The sequence below is a fragment of the Typopeltis vanoorti genome, chromosome 2 (genome assembly GCF_054136105.1).
Source record: "Typopeltis vanoorti isolate ZY-2024b chromosome 2, IOZ_Tvanoo_1.0, whole genome shotgun sequence".
NCBI classification, from domain to species: domain Eukaryota; kingdom Metazoa; phylum Arthropoda; class Arachnida; order Uropygi; family Thelyphonidae; genus Typopeltis; species Typopeltis vanoorti.
The window spans coordinates 187,092,124-187,118,701 of record NC_143550.1 but is presented as its reverse complement, the minus strand read 5'-3'; the positions used below and the strand labels follow the sequence as shown (position 1 = coordinate 187,118,701).

Here is a 26,578-nt window from a genome sequence, read left to right as displayed (position 1 = left end):
TGTGGACTCTACTCCTGAGTAAACCACTCTCTGATATCTCTCCGTCAACCACCCTCCTATCCATCTCACCAACCCTATGTCCATTCCCATATGCTGCAATTTACTGATTAGAATTTCATGTGGTATCCTGTCAAAGGCCTTAGCAAGGTCCAGTAGAATCAGTGTAAACCCATTACCCTTATCCAGTTCAGCCGTCACTGTGTTATAATACGTGAGCAAGTTACTGAGGCATGACCTACCCTTCACAAAACCATGCTGTCCCCGATACAGTATCCCATTTTCTTCTATCCAATCTTGTATTTTCCTCTTGACTATTTTCTCTAAGACCTTGATAATGATTCCTGTTATGCTGATTGGCGGGTAATTTTCAACAGCAGCCTTGGAACCACCTTTGTGAAGTGGAACTATTTTCCCCTCTTTCCACTCCCTTGGGACTGACCCAGTCCTGAGGCTCAAATTAAACAAAATGGTCAAGGGCACTGACAATTCTTTGGCCGCTTCACATACGACACGAGCTGGTATACCATCCAATCCCACAGATGTACTGACATTGAGGTTCTGTAATAGACTAGTTACCTCTACTTCATTCATCACAATTCCAGTATAAGCTGTTGGTTCTTCCATTTCTGCAAAGTCACCACCTGGATGATATACTCTTGCAAAGTGCTCGCTCAGTAATTCCACAATATCGACTGATTTGGATACCTCCCTACCCTCAGCATTTTTTAAGATCATTCTACCATGAGCATTTTTCCTTTTACTTGCAACATATTGAAAAAACTGTTTGGGATTCTCTTTAGCCTGCATGGCCAATTTCCTTTCGTAATCTGCTTTTGCTTTTCTTACCACCCTTGTTACATCCTGGCCTGAGCTTTATACTGTTCCTGCACCTGATGGTCACCCTTCTCCTTAAATTCCCTCCACAATTGTTTCTTTTTTTGCAGCTCAAGCTTAATAGTGTTATTCATCCATTTAACCCCTACTTGATTTATTATTCGGACTCTTGGTATACAGTCAACCATTGCCTCCTGCAAACAGTTCTTAACCACCTCCCATGCACTATCAACATCCAGCCCTTGCAGTTTTACATGCCATGGCATTGAGCCAAGCACACACCTAAGCTTGTCATACTTACCAGCACAGTAATTTCACATGTACCCTGTCTTTATTGTAAATTCGACTCCTTTAGCCACCTCCCAAGTCATGACCTTATGGTCACTCTCACCAATTGGTGGCAACATGGTCATGTTCGTTACAGCTACATTCTCAGTTGCAATTACTAGGTCCAGCACTCTCTGCCCCCTGGAATTTTCCAATACATGTTGCCGTAGATAGTTGTCCCTTAATAACTGCATAAAATCCAATTCCTTCCTCCCATGTGCCCTCTCCTCTTTCCAGTCAATGTTACCATAATTGAAATCACCCATAATAATTACCCTCCTTCCACTCATTTCTTCTATTTGCTTATGCATACTATCCCCACCATCCACTCCATCACCCGGTCTATAGCAGCATCCAATTGTATATTTTGTTCTGCTAGATTCTATCTCACACCAAACAGCCTCAAATGTGCTTTTTTCCCCATCCTGCAGTTCAACTTCTATACTCCTTGGCTGAAGCTCATCAGCTATCATCAATAACACTCCTCCCCCCTTTTTATTCACCCTGTCACTCCTGAACACGCTATACCCATCGCATTCAATCCCACTAGCTTTATCATCTTCTGTCAGCCATGTTTCACTAATACCGACAACCTGTGGCCTGGAAGTGCCAACCATGGCCAAAAACTCTTCCTTCTTGTTCCTAATACTCCTGGCATTAGTGTACATGAATCGCAGAAGCCCATTTGTCCCATCCCTACTTTGATGCCTTATACTAACTATCCCATTCTGATTTGTTGTCCATCGTACTCGCCCAGGCATAATATACTCATTCATACACTTAACTGTCCCCCCCCTAAAGTCTGCATATTTACTCCCCCCCTCTTAATAAATCTAGTTTCCCTGAATCTGTACATCCACTTCCACATCATTCATCAACATTCTTTCAAGTTTCCGTACACCAACTCCATTCAAATGTAACCCATCCATCTTATATAAGTCCTTTCGCCCATCGAACTCATTCCACACATCCACAAATTCCACACCACTCTCCATGCATTAACCACGCATAAAGTCATTGGCAATTATGGCCCTCCTTCTAAACACTTCGCTGTCATACCGCGGTAAGATACTCACCATCCTAACTCTCTCACTCTTCTCTTTTGCTACCTCAAACAACTCCCTCACATCCTCTATCATTTCCATTTTGTCCTCTTTCAAATCATTCGTTCCTGCCACGATTATCATCTCTTTCACCCTCTGTTTTTGCAGTCGAATAGATTCGCTGACGTCCTTTATGTTCGCACCCGGCTGGTATGACTTCGTTAAACTCTCAATTATTACGCCTCTTAATAGCGAATCCCCATACAGCACTGGCTCCTTCATTTTATTGACGTTTACGAACATTCTATTATTTGCCGTCACAGACTTCAGCCGGTTATTTGTCGGTACGTTCAACACACATTTTTCCATACGCTCCAGTTGTCTTTTGGCTCTGTGTATCGCGCCATTCAAACGGGCAATTTCGCTACTCACATTTATCTCACCATTTTCATTATCGATCAAATCATCCATTCTTTCTGTGTTTCTACCTTCATTTACACTTTCAGCGACGCTCTCACACCTATCTGGCACTACCACGCAATTCTCTAGCACACCGCCATTTTCTACATTCTGACTATCGTTAACGATATCAGTCTCGACACACGAAACACGCTTGAAATCCTCATTCTCTTTACACTTTCTACACATATTAATTCCACTATCACTTTCTAACCAGACTCCCACTGCTCTTCGCAAGGCATACATCTCACAGACAGCACATTGCATAAATTCGTTTATATCAAAACTCTTAAACAAACATGGCTACCTGGCCGCCATTTTTTTCTTTATCAGTGCCATGTGTACGCTATCTTTTCTTAAAAATAATAATTAAAATAACAGAAAACACGCAAAAATTGCACAGACACACCAAGAAACAAAAAGCAAACAATACTACTTAAAATTCTAGTAAAATATCTAATGTTAACACAAAATAATACTAATCTTTTCAGGAGCTCTCGACAAGCCGACGATCTAATCAGTGCGACACCAAGTGACGGATTTTTTTACTTCTTATTTATTTATACTTCTAAATAAATCTGCTACAAATTTGCAAGATTCCCTGACTAAATTGAATAGCCGTTGTAATGAATAATGGTTTGACGGTCAGCAATAAAAAGACAAAGACAATGAAAATAGGTAGAATCATTGAAAATGTCAACTGTGTTACTGTGTTTTGAGCGGAGAACCTGTGAAACAAGTAAAACATTTCAGCTACTTAGGCACGATTTTTAGTGAAGATGGTAAATTAAATATGGAAACAGACAACAGAATCAACAAAGCTGGTATGGTAGGAAGTCAATTGAATAAATTCATATGGAATAAGAGAGAAATTAGTCGGAACACTAAATTAGCTGTATACAAGAGAGTGTTCAAACCAGTTTTACTTATGGATCTGAGTGCTGGGTCAGAAGGAAGATCTGAGAGCTGGGTCAGAAGTAAAACACTTGAAAAAGAGTTTTACTTCTGACCCAGCTCTCAGATCTTGCTTCTGAGAGCTGACATGAGAGTCCTGAGAAAGATTAGAGGCATGAACAGATGGCATCAATGGCAATATCATATTAAAAACGAGGATATCAGGCATTGTCAGCATCGAGGAATGCATTAGCAGAGCTAATCTCAGGTGGTATGGTCACTTAAACAGAATGGGCAAGGAAAGATTAGCAAAACAGGTGTTCTCTGCCAGGTTGGCAGGAAAATGATCGAGAGGAAGACCAAGATATATGTGAATTGATATGGTACAAAGTGCCTTAGATGATAGAAATCTCATCATCATCATCAAATTCCTGCCATACCTTCAAGGGGTGTACAGGATATGATAGTACTACATGAAAAATTTACATCATTACTAACTTCGTATCTACAATTTTCCTCCAAGTCAGTCTGTAACTTGTCAAGACTCCAATATTATCAGATCTTATATTTCTATTGTCTAAGGCACATTGTACCTTATCAATCCACCTATATGTTGGTATTCCTCTGGGTCATTTTCCTGCAAACCAGGCAGAGAACATTTGTTTTGCTAATCTTTCCTCGCCCATTCTGTTTAAGTGACTATACTACCAGAGATTAGCTCTGCTAATGCACTCCTGGATGCCGACAATGTCAAGTTCTTTCCTATATATCCTTGTTTTAAATATAATATTGCCATTGATGCCGTCTGTTCACTCCTCTAATCTTTATCAGGACTCTCATATCTGCAGTCTCTAGTCTTTGGTCAAGTGTTTTACTTCTGACCCAGCTCTCAGATCCATAAGTTAAAACTGGTTTGAACACTGCTTTGTATACAGCTAATTTAGCATTCCGACTAATTTCTCTCTTATTCCATATGAATTTATTCAGTTGGCTTCCTACCATACCAGCTTTGTTGATTGTGTTGTCTATTTCCATATTTAATTTACCATCTTCAGTAAAAATCGTGCCTAAGTAGCTGAAATGTTTTACTTGTTCCACAGGTTCTCCATTCACAACACAGTTGATATTTTCAACAATTCTGCCTATTTTCATTGTCTTTGTCTTTTTAATGCTGACCTTCATACCATATATATTACAACAGTCATTCAATTTAGTCAGGGAATCTTGCAAACTTGTAGCGGATTTATTCAGAAGTATAACATCGTCCGCATAAAGGAAAGAGCTGACATTAACATCTCCAATTCTGATATCATGTTTAATACCACTTTCCTTCATAATGTGATCCATATAGATAATGAATAACAGAGGGGATAACGTACATCCTTTTCTCACACCAGATTTAACATTAAACCATCCTCCCGTACATCCTTCAATTCTAACTGCCGACTTACAACTCAAATACAGACTAAGTATTGCATGATATAATGCCCCATTAACACCATATAACTGTAGCGTACTGAATAGCTTCTCTCTTGGCACCCACCTTGTCATATGCCTTTTCCAGATCGGCAAAACTTAAATACAGATCTTTGTTATATTCCCATGCTTTCTTGACTATTTGTCGTAAAGTGAAGATCTGATTCTGACAGCCTCTATTTGGCCTGAATCCAGCTTGTTCTTCACCAAGCTTTTCTTCCACAATTCTTCTCGACCGTTTCTCAAGTATACTTGCATAGATCTTGCCAGGAACACTCAGTAGGGAAATACCTCTGTAATTCTCACATTCAGTTTTATTTCTCTTTTTATATATGGGCACTATTAGAGCTCTACTCCAATCATCGGAAATTTTTCTTTGTCTAGCTTAAACTAAATCAGTGTTTTCCAACGTGGGGCATACACCCCACAGGGTGGGCAATTATTAAATGATGTTGCATTTGTCACCTCATCACTGATATCATAAAAAAAAAAAAAATCACCATTGTCGGCGATAAATTATCGATGTTGCAACCCTGACTTTCCAAGAAAAAAAGCTGGCAACACTAGTACACCAGTCAACACAAATACTTGGTGGCATAAGTGTGTTAGAGTTATATCATAGTATCTGTTACTTTTGAAAAGTAAACAGTGCCAATTTAACTTTGTGCAGTTTTTGTTGTAGAAATAACGAGGCTTTATGTATTATCAATACTTCTTTATGCTAGCAAGCATTTCTTTTTTAAATAAAATAAATTTTTAAAATAACTCTTTGCAGCAGACATCAAGCTCAAGGATCACATTAACTAGGAATTTAGTTTCCCGAGTTGAATTCGATTTGTGTTTTATAATATACAAAGTGTAATATAAAATTTATTTTCATTGAAGAAAGTGAAATTAAACACAGTTTTCCCTATGTTCTTTTTTTATTTGAAGTAGCTATTTATATTATACTTTTTCAGAATTTAGTTGACTACTATGCATGAAATTTTTGAGGTGCTGAGGTGGGGCATGATCCAAAAAAAAAAAAAAAAAAAAAAAAGGTAGGGAACTGGTGGACTAGATGAAAATATGCTGTCTGCATTATTGTAAATGATATGAACTTCGCACATGGCTCCGGTAAGAAGGAAAATAATGGTGACCAGTAATAACGGTTCGCCATCTTTGTTCAAAAATTGTAACATAAAGGAGATTATTCAATGTACTATCTGCGATATGTATGCTTTGCGGAGAGCGGTTGGAGTCTGGTTAGATGATGATAGTGGAGTAAATGTGTGTAGAAAATGTAAGGAAAATTAGGAATTAAAGTGTATTTCAGGTAGTGAGTGTGATATTTTTGTCAAATTTCAGAATGTAGAAAATAGCGATATGATAAGAAATTGCGAGGTTGTACCAGAGCTGTGAAGGCGGCATTGAAAGTGAGAATGAAGGTAATAATACAGAACAAATAAATTGTTTAACAGATAATAAAAAAGATGAGATAGATGCAAAGAGTGAGATCGCATGGTTGGGCAGAGCGATACATAGGGCAAATCAGCAGCTGGAGCGTATGCACAAATGTCTACCGAGTGTACCAGCCAATAAAAAAAAGTATGATAAAAAAATAAGAGTTTGGTTGTGAACGTAAATAAAATGAAGGAGCGAGTGCTGTATGGAGATTCGTTAGTATGAGGTGTGATAGTTAAGAGTATGACAAAATCGTACCAACCTGGGGCGACCATTAAGGATGTAAGTGAGTCTATTAGGGAGCAAAAGCAAAGAGTTAAAGAAATGATAGTAGTGGCAGATAGGAATGATTTGAAGGAGATAAAAGGGATATGATAGAGGACCTGAAGGAATTGTTTGATTTAGCAAAAGAGAAGAGTGAGAGAGTTAGGATAGTTAGACTGTTCCCATGGTATGACAGTGAAGATTTTAGGAGGAGGACCATAATTGCTAATGACTTTATGCACGGGTTATGCAAGATGAGTGGTGCGGAATTTGTGGACGTGTGGAGCGAGTTCGATGGACGAATGGATCTATATAAGATCGATGGTTTGCATTTGAATGGATTCGGTGTAAGGAGACTTGAAAAAGTGTTGTTGAATGAAGTGATGTGCAGAATCAGGGAAACTAGATTTATTAAGGGGGGGGGGTTGTAGGAATGCAGACCTTAGTGACTCAGTTGAGTGTATGAATGAGTATAATATGCCCGAGAGAATAACAAATCAGAATGGGATAGTTAGTATAAGACATCAAGGAAGGAATGGGACAAACAGGCTTCTGCAATTTATGTATACTAATGCTAGGAGAATTAGGAACAAGAAGGAAGAATTTTTGGCCTTGGTTGGCACTTCTAGACCACAGGTTATTGGCATTAGTGAAACATGGCTGATGAAGATGATATAGCTATTGGGATTGAATGTGAGGGGTATAGTGTGTTCAGAAGTGACAGGGAGAATAAAATGGGAGGAGGAGTATTATTGATGATAGCTGATGAGCTGTAGCCAAGGAGAATAGAAGTTGAATTGCAGGATAGAGAAAAGAGCACATTTGAGGCTATTTGGTGTGAGATTGAAGCTAGAAGAACAAAATATACAATTGGGTGCTGCTATAGAATAGATGGTGGAGATAGTATGCATAAGCAAATAGAAGAAATGAGTGGAAGGAGGTTAATTATTATGGGAGATTTCAACTATAGTAACATTGATTGGAAGGAGGAGAGGAGACATGGGAGGAAGAAATTGGATTTTATGTGATTTTTAAGGGATAACTATCTGCATCAGCATGTAATGGAAAATACTAGGGGTCAGAGAGTGCTTGACCTAGTAATTGCATCTGAGGATTTGACTGTAACCAATATGACCACATTGCCACCAATTGGTGAGAGTGATCATAGGGTCTTGACGTAGGAGGTGGTTAAAGGTGTGGAATTTACATTTAAGAAAGGGTACATGTGGAATTATCAGGCTGGTAAGTATGACAAGCTTAGGAGTCTGATTGGTTTAGTGCCATAGATGTAAAACTGCAAGGGCTGGATGTTGATAGTGCATGGGAGACGGTTAAGAAGTGTTTGGGAGGAAATGGCTGAATGTATACCTAGAGTCTGAATAATAAATCAAGTAGGGATTAAATGGATGAATAACACCATTAAGCTTGAGCTGAAAAAAAAGAAACAACTGTGTAGGGAATTTAAGGAGAAAGGTAACCTGCAGGCACATGAACAGTATAAAGCCCAGGCCAGAAAGGTAACAAGTGTGGTAAGAAAGGCAAAAGCGGATTATGAAAGATAAGGGTAATGAGTTTACAGTGATTCTACTGGACCTTGCTAAAACCTTTGATAGGATACCACATGGAATTCTAATCAGTAAACTGCAGTATATGAGAATGAATATAGGGTTGGTGAGATGGATAGGAGGGTGGTTGATGGAGAGATATCAGAGAGTGGTTTATTCAGGAGTAGAGTCCAAAAGATGGCCTGTGACTAGTGGCATGCCGCATGATTCTGTTCTTGGACCACTACTGTTTAATTTGTTCATTAACGATATAGGAAAGGATCTGAGAGGAACTGTACATCTGTTTGTGGATGATGCAAAGTTGGGTAGAGCACTAGTGAATGCTCAGGATGTCAAAATTTTGCGGGATCATTTGGATAGTTTGCAAGACTGGGCTAAGGAGAATGGATATCAATTTAATGTCGAAAAACGTACGGTTTTGCATTTTAAGGTGAAAAGATTAGCAGCAATATATCACATTGGTGGAAATGTACTCCAGGAGATTGACGAGGCCAGGAATTTGGGAGTGTTGGTGGATAGGGAGTTGAAGTTTAGGGGACACATCGCAAAAGTGGCAAAATCAGCTCATCAAATCACTTGGTTGCTAAAAAACACTTTAACAAGCAGAGACAAACAGGTTATTGTTCCTGTGTATCGAGCCTTGATAAGACCCCATCTAGACTACTGTGCCCAGATATGGTGTCAGGGTTTCTTCTCGATGAGGAGGTGGTGGAAAGGATTCAGAGACGAGTGACCAAAATGATAGCACGACTATCTAATGAACCTTATGAGAACAGGTTGAAGATTTGTGGGCTGCAGAAATTGGTTGATATGTAGAAAAGGGGTAATATGATTGAGACATACAAATTACTGAAGGGTTTCTATAAGATTAATTCAGAAGATATTTTTGAGAATACGACTGGTAGTGGGAGGACTAGGGGCCATCTATGGAAGCTTGGTAAGAGTGTGGTTAGCAAGGGTGTTAGAGCTAGGTTTTTTACTTGGAGAGTGGTGAATGAGTGGAATAAGCTGCCAGATTCTGTTGTGGGTGCCATGACTCTAAATGAGTTCAAGGTGAAGTATGATAGATACTGTGTGAATGTTGAATAGTTGTTCTTGACATGATGTTGGGCCTCCCTCAATGAGTCTAAGGACTCCTTGGAGCTGATCGTAATAATAATAATAATAATAATAATAATCTGACATCTTACCTGATGATCACAGCAAGTAATTTTGAAAGAGTAAATCGGTCCCCACTGTTAGCAGGAAACATGCCAGCCAAGATAAGGGTGAAAAGGCCTGAAGAACATGAGAGGATATTGACAATGCCTGCTTCTGTATCCGAGAGGGCCTCTTGGTAAGAAAGGTTTCCTATGAACCACTGAAAATATTTATTACTATATGCATTTGTTATTGGTAATAGAATTTTCAGTATTAAAAGACTTTTTACTTGATAATTAATGAGAATATGCAAAGCAACTAAATAATTTTTTTTAAAATAAATGTTTTCATAGCTTTCTTCTTTACATATATGCAATAAAAGAAATAAAGTAACTAAAACCGCTTCTGAACGTGGTTCTATATAAAGTAAATTTTGAACAGTGTCTATAAAAGTAAAAAAATGTATTCTGATTGTAATGAATAGCTATATTACTTGAAAACCAAATTCTGAAGCAATCCTATCCCACCCAACTTAACCACCCAGTCAGCTTTGATTACATCATATGTAATTTTAGCTTAAAAAGAATGGAAAAATGTGTTATTTGGAACAATGATTCCGCTGTTTGTTTTTTTATGGCAATTTTGCCTATTTTTGGTTTTTTGGAGGGTTTTTAAAGTGAAGTTGATATAAAAGAAAAGGAAACAATAGTTCTTGTTATAAGTAAATAGTTCTAGACATCTAACCAGCAAATTAGGAAACCAAAACTGGACACAGAAATGGATTCAGAAAATTTGAAGAAAAGAGCTTCTTCTTCCATCATCTATGTGAATGATGATGAGGCCGAATGAACTCTTTCCACTTCTGTTTGTCCTGGGAGAGTCTGAAGAATTCTATCCAGTTTGGTATTGCTTGTTGTGATTTGGTTTTCAGGTCCTCTTTTATTTTGTCTATCCATCTAATTCTGGGCTGACCTTTAGATCTTTTACCTTCCATCGTCGTATTCAGGGCTTTAGATGGTAGTCTTTCTGTTCCCATTCTGGTCACATGGCCAAACCATCGCAGTCTTCTTTCTTGGATATTGTCTATTATTGTTATTTCTTGTTTTAGTTATTTCTTTATGTCATCGTTTCTTAGTCGATCCAGCAGAGATACTCCAAATAATCTTCTTAGCCAACCCATTTCAGAAGAAAAGAACAATCTAATAATAATAGATTGTTTGATTTCTGATCAGAAAATGGATTTGTCATTAACATCCTCATGAAACATTAAAATAAGAATTCTCTTCAATGAAGAGAACAAAAACATCTTTACTATGCTGTAGGAAGTTTTTTTTTTTTTTCAGTCGGTTAAAAAGCAAATTATACTTCACAAGAACTTATATTCCTGTATAAATCACCAAGTATGAGAGGCTATTAAGTGTTCTGGGAATTATGGGAAACAGATGCATATTGTGAGGCCAATAGCTTCTACATACAATTAGTCTAGTTGTGAAGATACATCACATGAAAACTTTTGTGTTTTCGTTTGCATGAAAGATATGAATATTTCTAGTGAAGTATACTTACTGACACTGATATCTTAACATCAGTTCTGGATAAAAGAGAATAAAGGGAATTAAACAGGAAGTGATCAAAACATTCAGTAGGATAAAAATTGGGACCAAGATGAAAATGAAAAATGTAGTTGGTAGCACTGAAGTTAAGAAGGCTGACCTCACTCCTCTGAAACATGGCAAAGAATGTTCCCTAATTCAGCAAAACTATAGGCAGGATTTGAGGATACGTGACACCTCCAAGGAGTCCAAAGACTAATCAAGGGAGGGCACCTACTCTACAACTCTCTGTCTCCACCACATCATCTATGCCAATGCCAACTAACTGCCCACCACACCACTAGTATTTTCATAGACAATCACAAACATCTATGCCCATGGCAGGATTCGAACCCACAGAATTTTGGCTGGAGCAGATACGCTAACCACTTGACCAACCAGGCCAGCATAATATAGACTTGTTTCCATGCTATAGGGTAGATACAGATGGGTATGAAAGATGATAGTAACATCTGGATGTGAGAAACTTGGAAAGGTAGAAATTGCTTCAAATGATCTTATGAGGAACCAAAAGACTCAAATGGCATTTGACGGGGTGGCAAGCTTCTGCAATTGACCCTCACAAACTCCAACTTGGTTTTGATGCTATTAGTCTTTTGCAGCTATTGTATGCTGCAGTGGAGGTTGATTTGGATGCTGGAGTTTTGGTTTCAAGCTACTTGTGATATGCTGAAAAGTTTGGAACACTGATCTGGGGATTGGATAGATAGGAATGAAGACTTAATTTCAGTAAAAACGATTTCAGTTATTCTGATTGAGCAGGTATTTAGGTTAGAAGAATGTAAGCAGTATTTAGTCCAAGGAAAGATAGAATACCTATGCACCTTTCTAGCTTGTACAGTGGAGACAGGAAGCTCATGTGAAATCATCCAAGAAAGACAACCTCACTGTTTGGTTATTTTGACTGCAGATAAATTCTTGACGAATATATATCTTTGAACCATGATAATAAGGTTCAAAGAGGATAATAAATTTTCCCTTTTGAATGAGAATGGAACAAGCAAATTCTGAATGTTTGTAGGTTGTAAAGAGATGACTTGAAATTTTCCATTCTTTGATAACTTTATTTTAGTGTTGGGCCCATATACGAGAAGTTGGCTGATCAACCAAATACTTTAGTACTGTATATGGGTAGTATCATATTAGTACAGTAACTGTGCATGCTCCATGATTGTGGGAGAAGGAACTGCAAAGTATAGTTAAGAAAGATGAGGTGGACAAGAAACAGTGGTTGAGGTGTTATTTGAGGTTCTGTTAAAAATAATAGGATGGGTTTAGATGGGTTTAGGTGGTGGTATACATCATGTATATTACAATTAAGGCCATCAATATTGGTGCAGCAGATGTGAATTTTTTTAAAATTTTTTTGAGGAAGATTTTTTTTATCTGCAGTATTAATATTATGTTGATTCACATGGTTATGTTGACAAGGAGTTAAAGAATAGGGGCACATATTGCGAGTGAGACACCCACTACTTTCTAATAACTTGAATACCTGAAGTGGCAATAACCACTTCAAGCCTCCAATAAGCCAGATGGCATTTCACCGGGTAACGAAAGTGACCCACCAGCTAATGGTCCAAATGACATTTCCTCCAAATAAGGGGAAATATGCCTTTCTGGTGACTTTTACCAGGATTGCAGTATCCCATTTGTGAAAAGAAGCCATACCATGGGAAGGTAGAGATGGCTTGGTTAGCATTAGCTATATATTGCACATCACCAGCCCATTATTGACCTGAAATTTGGTATAATGTTCAGTCTTGTCATGGCTGAATGCATGGTGTGTACAGCCTCAAAAAAAAGAAGGCTTAAATTTTGCAAAAAAAATAAAAAACTAATAAATAAATAAAACAAAACTTCATGAGACTAAGTCTAGCAAGTACAGTGAATGCAAAAGTATGCAGGTCCTTCCTCATGCATATTCTTGTCATACTTCAGTGTAAACATCTTATTAGTTCTGGTTCAGAAAATTATCCATGAGGAGGATACACCTAACATGCTCATGCCAGGAAGTGTTTCACACGTTTATTGTACCAACAGGACTTCTCATTACTGTATGCTGCTTCTGCATCGTGTGGACAGGCTGAACTGACAGAAAGTTTGTAAGGCATTATGTAAGGCTGGTGGGCAGCCTCAATGGCACAAAGTTTATGTGGCATGTTAGTTGCAACTCTTCCAGTAGAATTTTGTTTGAAGTTAGTATTTGTGATCTGTCTTAATGACATAAAATTTCAAATGCAACTGAACAAACACTTATTTCATGTAATTGAAAATTTGGACAAAGGTTGATTAATTGTTTTTAGTTAGATACTGTGTCTGGCAGTACAACAAACAGCTTTGCTTGAGTCTATGCAGCATAGTTTCTGTGGCAGGGGACGTGTTTCATTAGGTAGGTGCCATTTTTATTCTGGTTGTCTCTAATTGCCCTATTTGTTGACAAATATTACACAGACTGCAAATGTCTCTGTACCTTATTCAGTGATACAATAAAACTACTTATTTTTCTTGCATCTGCAGTATAGTGGCCATTAGTAATTTATGTTTCGCAAATGAATCCCTTTCCATCTATTCATAAGTTTTTTTTTTTTTTTTTTTTTTAATAATGCCTATCATAAATGCATATATGAAAGTTTAGAGTTTATAGGATCAGATATTTTTCGCTCCATCCCAGATACTTATAACACAAGTGCACATAAAATATCAATGTAAATTATTCATAATCCATTTTACAGTATGGAAAGTATTTTTATTCATGCCTATTCTTTCGCTTCCTTATATTTGCTATTCTTTACATCTTTGAGTAAATCAAGTATAGTAACTAATAATCAAATATATAATTTTATTTAATTATTGTTTTATAACATATTCTGAAAAGAACATTCCTTTTCACCTATCCCCTCTCCTCAATTTAGTCAAAATTGAAGAAACCGTTACGAAGAGTAGCACATCCGATGACACACAGGAATGAAATCGATGGTAATTTTGCTTGCTTCACGAGTTTAAGTTCACGGCAAGCGAGCTTCTATTACCCTGACATGAACGTGTTAAAAGAAAAAAAAAAAAAGTTGGCTCTACAGTTTTCTAAACAATCCTTTAGTACTAATGAAAGTATCTGTCTGAATAATTTCCTTCTTGCCTGCAGTATTCTATAATACACATTATCAAGAACAACACTAAAAGAGAACATAACTTTGAATGTGACATGTAAACCCATGTGCTGTAACTTAAATATCAGTTTATCATGTGGCACCCTGTCAAATGCCTTTGCAAAATCCAAAAAAATGGCAGTGTATGCCTTTCCCTCATCAACTGCTTGTCACTTTATTATAAGAGGAAATCATATTACCTTCCCCTTAACAAATCCATGTTGATTCTCACAGATAACATTACCCTCATCTGCCCAACGCTGTATATAGTCCCTCACTAATTTTTCCACGACCTTAACTACCGATGACACACAAACTGGCCTATAATTAGACACTTCCAGTCTTCTACCGCCCTTATGTAACGGCACTATCTTACCTTCCTTCCATTCCTTGGGTACCTTTCCTGTAGCCAGACTTTCATTGAAAAGCCAGGTCAAAGGAGCTGTGTCAGTTCTTTAGCACATTCTCTCAAATCCTGTGGTCAAATATCATCCAGTCCCACTGCTTTACTGACATCCAGAGTACTCAGTATTTGGAACATACTTTCCTCCTGCACCTCTAAACCTACCCTACTCCTCTAGTATTAAACCCTTCTTCTCAAAGATGAAATACTCCAATAAAATGCTCATTGAACAACTCCACTATGTCCTCTGTATCAGTCACTATTCCCATTTTTATCCCATAATGTCATTCTTCCACAGTCATTTCTCCTCCTACTGGCCACATATCTAAAAAATATATCTAAGAAATATAAGACTGTGTACTATATTGATGGTGCCATGTTATAGGAAGTGGATGAGATTAGAGATTTGGGAGTGATGGTTGAGTAGACTGAAGTTCAGAGAGCACACTGCTAGTGTTGCAAAGGCCACACTTGGACTACTGTGCTCAGATCTGGTCAAGTGGTTTTCAATATGATGTGGAGACAGTGTAGAGGATCCAGAGACAAGTGACTAAGACAATATCAGGAGCTTGGAATGCTGGCTATGGAAAGGTTGAAGAAATGTGGATTACAGAGTTTAGTGGATAGGAGGAAGAGAGGTGATATGATAGAGACATTTAAGTTAGTGAGAGGATTTTATCAGATTAATCCAGAGGGGATTAAAAAAAAAGAGTAGAAGTTGAGAGGGGAAGAACTAGAGGTCATTCCTCGAAGTTATGTAAAATTGTGGTGAAGAGGGATGTGACGAGTAGATTTTTTACATGGAGAATTGGTTGTCAGTTGAATGAACCTCCCATGATGAGTCTGTTGACTCCATGGAGGGTGTAATACTAATAATAATAATATTCCAGTCCATAAATGAAATTAGCACAGTACTTAGCTCAAAATGCCCATACTTTGTAGGTTACAAACCCAGCGAATATCAATAACCTGTCGCATCACATGCCATTGAAAAGTGACATATACACTGGACTGGAACATGTTTCTTAAAATAAGTTATGCTTATAAGAAGACACCAAATCTGAATGGCTTGCTCTGAGCATTTAATAATCTAATTTCACATAGCAGCATCACTACAGGAAACTATAGATTATGAAATAAAATGTTTTGTTTCATACAATGGAATGTTGAGTTTTCTTTAGGCAGATGGAACCTTACATAACATATTTCTTCATTTTTATTTGTATGTGTGTGTATTAAAAATAGTACCTAGTATCCTGCATGATAACTTGTTTTCCACATGAAGACAGATTTGTCTGGCACCAAAACACATGACATGGAACCATTAATGTGCAGGATTTAGAGTTTTAAGAATATAGTAATTAAAAAAGCTAACTTGGAAATGTTAAGAAAACATTAAAACACTGCAGTTCTATAACTGTGAATAAATGGTACATCTGCAATCAAAGTTATTCATGGAAGAATATAAATCAAATCACTTACTAATAAACAAAACATAAGTGCTATTCTTGCTACCTGCTTCACTGTTAATTTACTTGCTGCCCGTATAACGGCTTCCTGAGCTCTGAGAGTTGCGGGATATGATAACCGTGCTAGCAGAGCATCTTCTGCCTGAGATTCTGAAACAAAGAACAATTACCAACATAAGATGTCAAATAAAGTTCAAGATTTACATCAAAGAATATCAAGAATTCCAGCTTCTTGTCCTATCTATAACAAAGCATATAACATATGTAAATCAGTCATCAGCAGATCCAAATCCAACAGCAGAAAACTTGCCTCCTGTCCCAATGACAGCCATGCCTTCTGGTCCCTTCCTAAGGCTGTTGGATGCAACTTCTGCTCAATTACACTTCAACCCTTCTTGCTCATCCTAATGGCACCACTGTTACTTCACTTAAAGATAAAGCTGACTTCCTGGTATCATTCTTTCCCTCAAACTGCTGCAGAGATGACAAGAGAAACTACCTCCAACCAAACTGGAACCCAAGCAGCATATGCCTCCTATAGTTTTTCGCCAAAAAAGTCATCAGAAAACTACTAAATAACTTGAATACTAAAACGTTCTCTGGTCCTGATGGTATCTCCAAATGTTCTCAAACATTGTGCGCCAGAGCTAACACCTGTCCAGCATCATCTCTATAATTTATTATATATATCTGGTATTTCTCCCAATGCATGAAAGCAACCTCATATCCATCCTATTCCAAAAAAGGGCAACAGAAGTCTACCAAACTACCAACTAAATGCCATCATCTTTGTCTTCTCAAAATAATGGAGAAAGTCATCAATAGATAAATCCTCAACCACTTAGAGGCCCATCAATTAATCAGTAACCACCAGTACAAGCCTAGCAATTCAAGATCCAAGGCTGACCTCATAATTACATCATCCACCAATGGACACATATCATGGAAAGAAAGGTTGGCAGAAATGTGCTGTCGCCCTTGAATACTAGATAACTTAAGGAATTCACAACGTACACTAAAATATAAATTAAATTAAACTTTAATATATATTTCCAATATTTCGCCAACATCACGTTGCCATCTTCAAAGGAACTTAAAATAAAGACAGGTGCACGCAAGCACTACACAGTAAATGAGGATGAAGCAGGAAGCTATTGTTTCTCCTAAAAGTCTTGATTGTGCCCCCTAGCGGGATATATAGTTATTCTTGGACGTTGGGCTTAAGGTCTCCTGATGTATGTCTCCCAAATTTGGGGCAGTCTCATGCAACCAAATTTGTTGAGGTTTGCACATTTCTTAGAGCTGAGGCTGATTCCATGAATACTCTTTCAAATTTGAACTTGCTACTGTTATGTTGTATTTTATTACTATTATATCGATGCTCTATATTTAATTATATCCTTTCTTATTTCAACCTCTTCTATCAAAATCCTACTGCTTGCACCATTTGTTATGTCGGCTGCGCCATTGTTATGTGGCCTTCTCTTTGTTTTATTTTATCATTATGTTTCCTTTTTATTCTTTTATTATCTTATTCTTATTTTAACTTTTATCATGTCTTAGTGTTATCAAATCTTTACAATCTTTCTCTTATTATATACTTATCGTCGGGTCTGCGCCTTTGTTCTATCATACTATTCTTTATTCATTTTATTTTATTCCTTACGTAATTGAACTTTCTAAGGGCTGCCAGAAATACTTGTTCCCTAAATACTATGAGCTATCCTATTCACTCAGGAAAATTTATTTACTGCCCCAGCCTGGGCCTTAAGGGTAGAGTTAAACTCAGCCTAAGAATAGTCATAGGATATAAGGTGCTACTAATAATCTTAGCTAAAATTCAGAAGCCTTAGGTTTCCTAGTTTATTGCAGTCGTGCCCTACTACTCTTAATTGGGATATCCCCGTGCACACATACAATCACAGGTTCGTATTTTATGAAGGGTCAGGGTCAGTCAGCATGGTTAGAAATACAGACATGTAAAGTATCAAGTAAATTTAATGAACTCATTATGCAATGCAATACAGAAACAAGACAATTATCAATTCTAAGTTAAGCTTCTACTTTTCTCTCACTCTCTCATTCTTAAAATAATTAAGCATTGATTTCTAAATGTTAACAAATTAAATATTTCAACTTATTTTTACATTCTTATCTACAACTCATTTGGTCATTTAGGCATTTAGCACATTGATATTCTTTCTCGAATGAATCACGACAAAATCTCTATCTAACTGAAAGTTCTTAAAATTCATTTCAAAAGGTATGGAGTCATTTACATAAATCTCAATTCTTCACACTTCCTTCTATTACAAGTTTAAGATACACTCTTTTCGCACTATTAGTCAATTTCTCAAAAAGGGGGCTAGAACATGTGAAAGTACTTATCTACTCTTTATCGGTTTCTTTCCGTCCTTCCTTCTTTGTTACGATTCTGGCTATCTTGATTTTTTTCGCCACGTGGGATACACGTGCTCTCCTGAGCCGGGCGCTGTTTCTCTGCTATGGGTTTACGTCAACGATCCTTCTTATTGACGGCCTACATTCGATCTTGCCGAACTCTGCTGCGGTGCCATGCCAGAAATTCCCAAAAGTCAGCTCTTAAAAATAAGAGCTGAGCTGCGATGAACACTTGAAGCACACGGAGAGAATGCAGGAACAACCAAACGGGGAGGGGGGAGGGATTCAATTCCGTGTTACGGGTTTTATACGCTCCCCAAGAGCACCACCTTTCCGAGTTTGAATTTCTCTTATCGTCCCGCCTATTGGTCTTAGACAGGGTGACTTCACTAATCAACACATGGGACTTTCTATTTCCAAGAATATATGCATCACGATATTTTCTCAGATGTGATGCCCGCGGGTGCTTACGCTGCTATTGTAGCGTTAGGGTGATCTTTGCCCTATGTTGCTGAATAATTTTCATTCTTTCACTTGAAGAAAATCACTAATAATTTCTCTTATAACTGCCCCTTTTTGCTGACTTACATTTATACTTGACACACAGATACATTAATTTTCATTCACATAATTCAAAGTTTAATATACAAGATGTTGTTTACAAAAAAAAAACATAATTATACTGTGCTAAAAGATAAGTATGCTTATTTATTTTATGTTTACTGTTAGATTCTGGAATGGTGACGTCATGTAAAATGAGGTCGCTAATTTAGATCTAACACTACGGTGTATTATTGTGGCTGTACTGGTAAAACTGGATGTAGTCCTTGTGTTCTGAAATTCTGATATTCGTTGTCCTGCCTGTTTGGCCAAAGTAGGACAGCTTACAGCTGCAAGGGACCTGGTACACACTAGGTAGGTCTAGGGGAAGTGGCTGTTCTTTGTTGGAGCAGATAAGAGACGCCAATTTTCTATATGGTCTGTAACAAAAGGTCAAGTCATGTTTTTTTAAGATTTTGGTAATTTTTTCTGAGGTGCTTGGGATATGGGGAATGGTGATGGATTTAGAGTAATCCTTATTGTGAGGGGGGAAGGGGGGTAATTGTCGTTTACTGGTTTCAATATTTTTTCCGGGGGGGGGGGGGTTGCATTCGCTGAAGAAGTGTTGAGGATGTGGTTTAGTTCAGTGGTTAGGGCATTGTCATTTAAATAGATTAGTTTAGCCCTGTTGTATAGTGTCTTAACTCCATATTGTTGTGTGTGTGTGTGGGGGGAATTGTTGGTGAATGTGTTTGCCTGCATTGGTGGGTTTTCTATAAACTGAGAGAACCAAGGTTCCATCAGGCTGGCGGGAGACTAGTGTGTCTAGGAAAGGGAGGCTGCTGTTTTCCTCTTTTTCCAGGGTGAACTTGATTCTGGGGTGTTGGTTGTTTAAGCATGTTAAGAAGGAGAGGAGTGTATCAGAGCCATGTGGCCAAATAACAAACACATCATCAACATAGCGAACGACATGGTTGGTTTTTGTGGGGAAGAGTTTAGGGCTTTCTCTTCAAAAATCTCCATAAAGAAGTTGGTCAAGGTTGGGGAGAGTGGTGAACCCATGGTTGTCCCCTCTATTTGTTTGTAGAATTTTCCATGCCAAACGAAATAGCCTGAGTTCATTGTGAACTGAAATACGGCTGAGATATCGGGAGGAAATTTAGCTTGGATTAGCTCTAGGGTTTCCTTGAGTGGGACATTTGTGAATAAGGAGGAGATGTCAAAACTGATAAATTATGTCAGTATGTTGGAGTGTGAGGTTTTCTATGCTGGCTTGGAAGTGGGCTGAGTTTTTGTTATGTGTGATGTAGTGTTGCCAGTATAGTGTGTGAGCACTTTGGCCAAATGTTTAGCTAATTTGTATGTGAAGGAATCAATGCAACCCACTATGAGACATATTGGCACATTTGCTTTATGTATTTTTGGGAGTTCATATATCCAGGGGGGGGGGGGTATAGAGTTGAACGGTTTTAATTTGTTAGTAACTTCTACAGGCCAAGAAGTGACCTTCTTAAGAAGCCTATGAAGTTTTCTAATTTGTGAGTTGGTGGGATTGTATTCGATAGGGAGGTAAGTAGCCCGATCTAATAATAATGCATCAAGCTTACCTGTGTAGTCCATATGGTTGAATCCTTTCTTTTAGGCTTGCACAGTGATCCGAATGCATTTTTGGAAATTATGGAGACAACTACTGTGTTTGAATAAAAACTTTAGTTTAATATTACTAAAATTTTACAATTCAACGTTTCGACCTTTATGTCAAGGTCATCTTCTGGAGCGTACAAATATACACAAGAAACAAGCTATACTACAAGCATACTGGTTCGTTAAAGACACTGACTAACCGCTACCACAATTGTTGGCCTGACCTCTGGTGAAAAAAAAAAATTTATACATCAACGCTAGAGTCCTATTATTTGTGTTGTCTACTATATACATATATTAACATCATTCCAGCCAGTTGGAGGGGAATGGTTTCTAATACTAGCGGATTGGCTAGAGTCCTGACTTATGTTGAATCTTTCATATTGGGTTGGCTGAATGTGTGCCATCCAGATCCTTGGAATTTTCATACCATCTTTATTGTTGATATTTGGGTGGTTTATCAGGATTTCGCAGGAAAAGCACCTGCTCCTTACACCACACAAAAACATGGTACGAAAGAAAATTTAAAGAATCCTGCAAAATTCTGATAAACCATAATTTCCAAAAATCCATATGGTTGAGTACTATACTATGGTGGAGTTTTCGTTATCCGCTTTGGTGATTACTATTTCTTTGGTTTTCTTCATTTCCTGCAGAGCTTTATATTCCTTATTGGATATGTTGGTTTTTGGTGGTCTTGCCTTGGTGAGAACACAAGCTACATCCAGTCTGATATTCTTGGAGATGTGGTTTGGAAGGTGGCAGATTCCGTGTTCAATTTGGATCATTATACCCTTGGCTGGTATTTTTCTAGGAGCAATGGCGAAGTTGTGGCCATGTGAAAGAATACACAAAATATGGTGGAATATAGCCACAATAATACACCATAGCAAGTTCAAATTTGAATGACTATTCATGGAATCAGCCTCAGCTCTAAGAAATATGCGAAACCTCAAATTTAGTTGCATGAGACTGCCACAAATTTGGGAGACTTACTTCAGGAGACCTTCAGCCCAACGGCCAAGAATAACTACATAGGTCACTAGGGGGCACCATCAGAACTTTTAGGAGAAACATTAGCTTCCTGCATTGTCCTCATTTACTGTGTGTAGTGCTTGCGTGCACACGTCTTTATTTTAAGTTCCTTTGAAGATGGCAACATGACCATCTTTTCAAAGCACCAATTCTTTTCACAAAAGGCTCTGCGAATTTATAACCATGCTAGCTACGCGCTGCTATGAGAACAAATTGCAGGCACAAGCGTTCTCCTAGCTGAAGCAAACAAAGCTATTTGGGTGCTTGAAGAAGAGCTTTCCAACACATTAAATCACGAGCTTTGGTAAATTTTATATTACGTCTCGTGTACTGCGGCAGAGAAAGAATTCAAGAAAATACAGGGTCGACATATCAAGAAGTTTGAGAAATGAAAAAAGAACTAAATTCCGAACCAAAACTTCCAACCAACATCGTAGTAAACCTTTCTTCAGTTATGTTGAAGCCTGAAGCACTAAACGTTCTTTCATGTGGCCACAACTTCGCCATTGCTCCCAGAAAAATACTGCTCGAGGATATAATGATCAAATTGAATGTGGGATCCGCCACCTTCCAAACCACATCACCAACAATATCAGACTGGATGTAGCTTGTGTTTTCACCAAGGCAAGACCACCAAAAACCAACATATCCAATAAGGAATATAAAGCTCTGCAGGAAATGAAGAAAAACAAAGAAACAGTAATCACCAAAGCAGATAAGGGAAATGTCACCGTAGTACTCAACCATACGGGCTACACAGGAAAGCTTAATGCTCTATTATTAGATCAGGCTTACCTCCCTACTGAATACAATCCCACCAACTCACAAATTAGAAAACTCCATAGGCTCCTTAAGAATGGTCACTTCTTGGCCTGTAGAAGTTACTAACAAATTAAAATCATTCAACTCCACCCCCCCACCCCGAATATATGGGCTCCCAAAAATACATAAAGAAAATGTGCCATTATGTCCCATAGTGGATGGCATTGATTCCCTCACATACAAATTAGCTAAACATCTGGCCGAAGTGCTCACACACTATACTGGCAACTCACCATCACACATAAAAAAACTCAGTCCACTTCAAAGCCAGCATAGAAAACCTTACACTCCAACATACTGGCATAATGGTCAGTTTTGATGTCTCCTCTTTATTCACAAATGTCCCACTCAAGGAAACCCTAGAGCTAATCCAAGCTAAATTTCCTCCTGATATCTAGCCCTATTTCAGTTCACAATGAACTCAGGTTATTTCGTTTGGCATGGCAAATTCTACAAACAAACAATGGGGACAGCCATGGGTTCACCACTCTACCCACCCTTGGCCAACTTCTTTATGGAGACTTTTGAAGAGAAAGCCATAAACTCTGCCCCACAAAAACAAACCATATGGCTTCACTATGTTGATGATGTGTTCGCTATTTGGCCACATGGCTCTGATACACTCCTCTCCTTTTTAAGTGTGTTAAGAAGGATGAACTTGATTCTGTCATCCCAGAATCAAGTTCATCCTGGAAAAAGAGGAAAACAACAGCCTCCCTTTCCTAGACACACTAGTCTCCCGAAAGCCTGATGGAACCTTGGTTCTCTCAGTTTATAGAAAACCCACCTATACAGGCAGATACATTCACCAACAATCTTCTCCCTCACAACAATATGGAGTTAAACTATACAACAGGGCTAAACTAATCTGTTCAAATGACAATGACCTAACCACTGAACTAAACCGCATCCTCAACACTTTCTCAGCCAATGCATCCCCCCCCAAAAAAATATTGAAACCAGTAACCCCCCCTTCACAATAAGGATTACTCTAAATCCATCACATTCCCCATATCTGAGGCACCTCAGAAAAAATTACCAAAATCTTAAAAAAACATGACTTGACCTCTTGTTACAGACCATATAGAAAATTGGCGTCCCTTATCTGCTCCAACAAAGAACAGCCACTTCCCCTAGACCTACCTAGTGTATACCAGGTCCCTTGCAGGCTGTAAGCTGTCCTACTTTGGCAGGACAGCAAATATTAGAATTTCAGAACACAAGGCCTACATCCGGTTTCACCAGTACAGTCACTCTGGTCTTGCAGATCATGCTCTGGATATACGCCACAGAATACCGTGGAAGAAAGCCACAATAATACACTTTAGCAAGTTCAAATTTGAAAGACTATTCATGGAATCAGCCTAAGCTCTAAGAAATATGCCAAACGTCAACAAATTTGGTTGCATGAGACTGCCCCGAATTTGGGAGACCCACATCAGGAGACCTTCAGCCCAATGGCCAAGAATAACTACATAGCCCACGAGGGGGCACCATCAGGACTTTTAGGAGAAGCAATAGTTTCCTGCTTCGTCCTCATTTACTGTGTGTAGTGCTTGCATGCATGTGTCTTTATTTTAAGTTCCTTTGATGATGGCAAATATTCCAATTCCAATATATTTCCAAAATATTGGAAATATATATTAAAATTTAATTTATATTCTAGTGTACGTTGTGATTTTCTTAAGTTATCTTGTAGCATTGAAGCCTACTAAACAAACTGCCAGTCTGTAATTGGGTGGCTAGCTCTCTCTCTCTCTGGTTATCCTCTGCTAGTCATTGTAGGCTCTGTTTATCACTTACTCTCTTTCTCCTGTACATAAATGACTTACAATAACCATGAATCCTATCCACAGCTCTGTAGACAACAGTACTCTCCACTTGTCCTACTCATTCGACAAACCGTGAAGTACCCTGACATTCACGGCTACAAGCTCATCTATAACTAGTGCGTTAAGCATTGATCTACATACTATTCTTGGATGGAGCATGGACAACCATGTTATGTTTAAGGCCATCAAAACAGTCTTGCCTTTTCTCACACAGAGAGAGATCCCATCCCACCTACCCTTGCCCTCAGTAATATAGAAATCATCATACAAGATCATATCTTTTTGCTTGCACTAACTTTTACCTCCATTCTTTCCCGTCATAAATACATCTCATCAATAGCCTCCTCAGCATCCAAGAAGCCTGGCAAGAGCCTATTTTACACCCAACCAGCTCTTAACTATATTATTATTATTACGTGACACCTCCAGGGAGTTCAAAGACTCATCACAGGAGGCCACCTACTGTACAACTCTCTGTCTCCACGCACCAACTACAACGAAACGCAACTACACCAATGCCATCTAATGCCCACCACCACTAATATTTTAACAGACAATCACAAACATCTGTGCCCACTGCGGGATTCGAACCTGCAGTCTTTTGGCTGGAGAGCGGATACGCCAACCACTCAGACAAACAGACTGGCAAATATACAAATCCCAAATCCATCCATGTTTCTAATACTGTTCACATATTTGGGGTGGTGTACCTAAAACTTCCCTTAAAATCCATGACACCATCCAGAGGAAAGAAATTAGGCTCCTTGATGATCCCTCTCTTACACACTCGCTTCGACCTCTATCTGAAAGGTGCAGTGCTTCAGCACTGTCTATTCTACAGGTACTTCCATAGTCAGTGCTCCAGTGAATTGGCAGCCCTGCACTTTCTGTTGCACCTGTTTACAGAAGAGCAGTAGTACCCAGCATCCCTTTACTGTGCAGAAACAGGTGTGATGTCTTTGCAGGTGCAAACACATCATATCTGCTTCTATTCTTTTTCTTTTATTCAGTCCACCTACGTTCTCTAGAACAAAGTATTCCCAAACAACTACCACCTGCAATTCTTAATAAAAGCATTGATAAATTTCTATCTGTCATCATCTGAAACCCACACATGGCACTGATGTGCTTATCATCCCTTAACTTCTCATGTATGGGGTTAATATAAAAAAAAAGCCATTTAGTAGTGTGTGTACACACATATATACTATATATATAAATAAAAACAACGACTGGTCACTATTAATTGCATTTCCACTTACTCAATAGCAAGTACCACACCCTCTGATGCTTGGTACAGCCTCAATTTGTAAAGCAGAGTAGAAATTATGTTTTTGGCATCCAGAGTTTGTTTATTATGTGCCTTTTTTTTTTTGCATTTACCTAATAATCACTGTATAAACTGTCTTAATGGCCTGGCTGGATGAATGGTTAGTATACCTTTTCCAACTAAAAGGCTATAGGGTTTGAATCCTGAACAATAACAAACATAAATGGACATGGTTGTTTGTGAATGAATGGAAGGTAAGACTTTCTAGCTTACTGGAGGCCTAAAGTGGCTTGATAAAGTTCCATGTTGGATCTCTGGAACATCATGATTTCTGAATTTAAAAATGCTTAAATTAAATAAATTTTAGCATTCAAGATACCACTTTGAACTATTTTAAACCATTTACTATTATAATATATGCTTAATTAAAATTACTGAATTTTATTATTATAATTATTGCACAGGCATCTCAATGGAGTCCGAAAACTGATAGCAGACACTGGCAATCCATTCATCCATTCAGAACCCTCCAAGCAAAACATCTAGTCCTCACACCTCTACTAGCCATGCCTTTACTCAACTTCCAGGGATGAGTAAAGAATAGAAATATTTCTCTAGCATTAATCCCATAAAACTGTTTAAGTAACTTAAATGTATAATAAGTCAAATAAGTCAGCTTGCGCTCTTAGAGAATATAGAGACAAATGCAAGAATGCTAAACACTGTGTAAAACTAGCTAAACAAAAGTCATGGGAGGACTTCGGTAAGAATATAGAAAATAAATATCAAGAAGGTGGCCAAATATTCTGGAGGTTGTTGAAAAAGCTTAGGAATGGAGGAAAGAGTGCTGTAAAAGGAGTTAGAGATGATAAAGGTGACATGAAAACGGGAGAAAAAGATATCCTTGAAGTGTGGAGTAATTACTTTGGAAATTTGCTAAATGAAACAAGCAGTGA

General features: G+C 38.1%; 1 protein-coding gene across 2 annotated transcripts in view; it reads right to left on the bottom strand.

The window, feature by feature from the left end:
* Positions 1-26,578, bottom strand: part of LOC150109739 (solute carrier family 35 member F5) — a 456,325-nt gene that overhangs the window by 207,099 nt on the left and 222,648 nt on the right. Inside the window, exons 7-8 of one of the 2 annotated variants that reach the window (XM_090409943.1) lie at positions 16,093-16,229; positions 9,496-9,665 (exon numbers count right to left, since the gene is read on the bottom strand). In XM_090409943.1, the coding sequence (XP_090266069.1) occupies positions 9,496-9,665; positions 16,093-16,229 (307 nt within the window). The remainder of the gene's footprint in view (positions 1-9,495; positions 9,666-16,092; positions 16,230-26,578) is intronic. The other variant, XM_090409951.1, reaches the window with a different exon arrangement.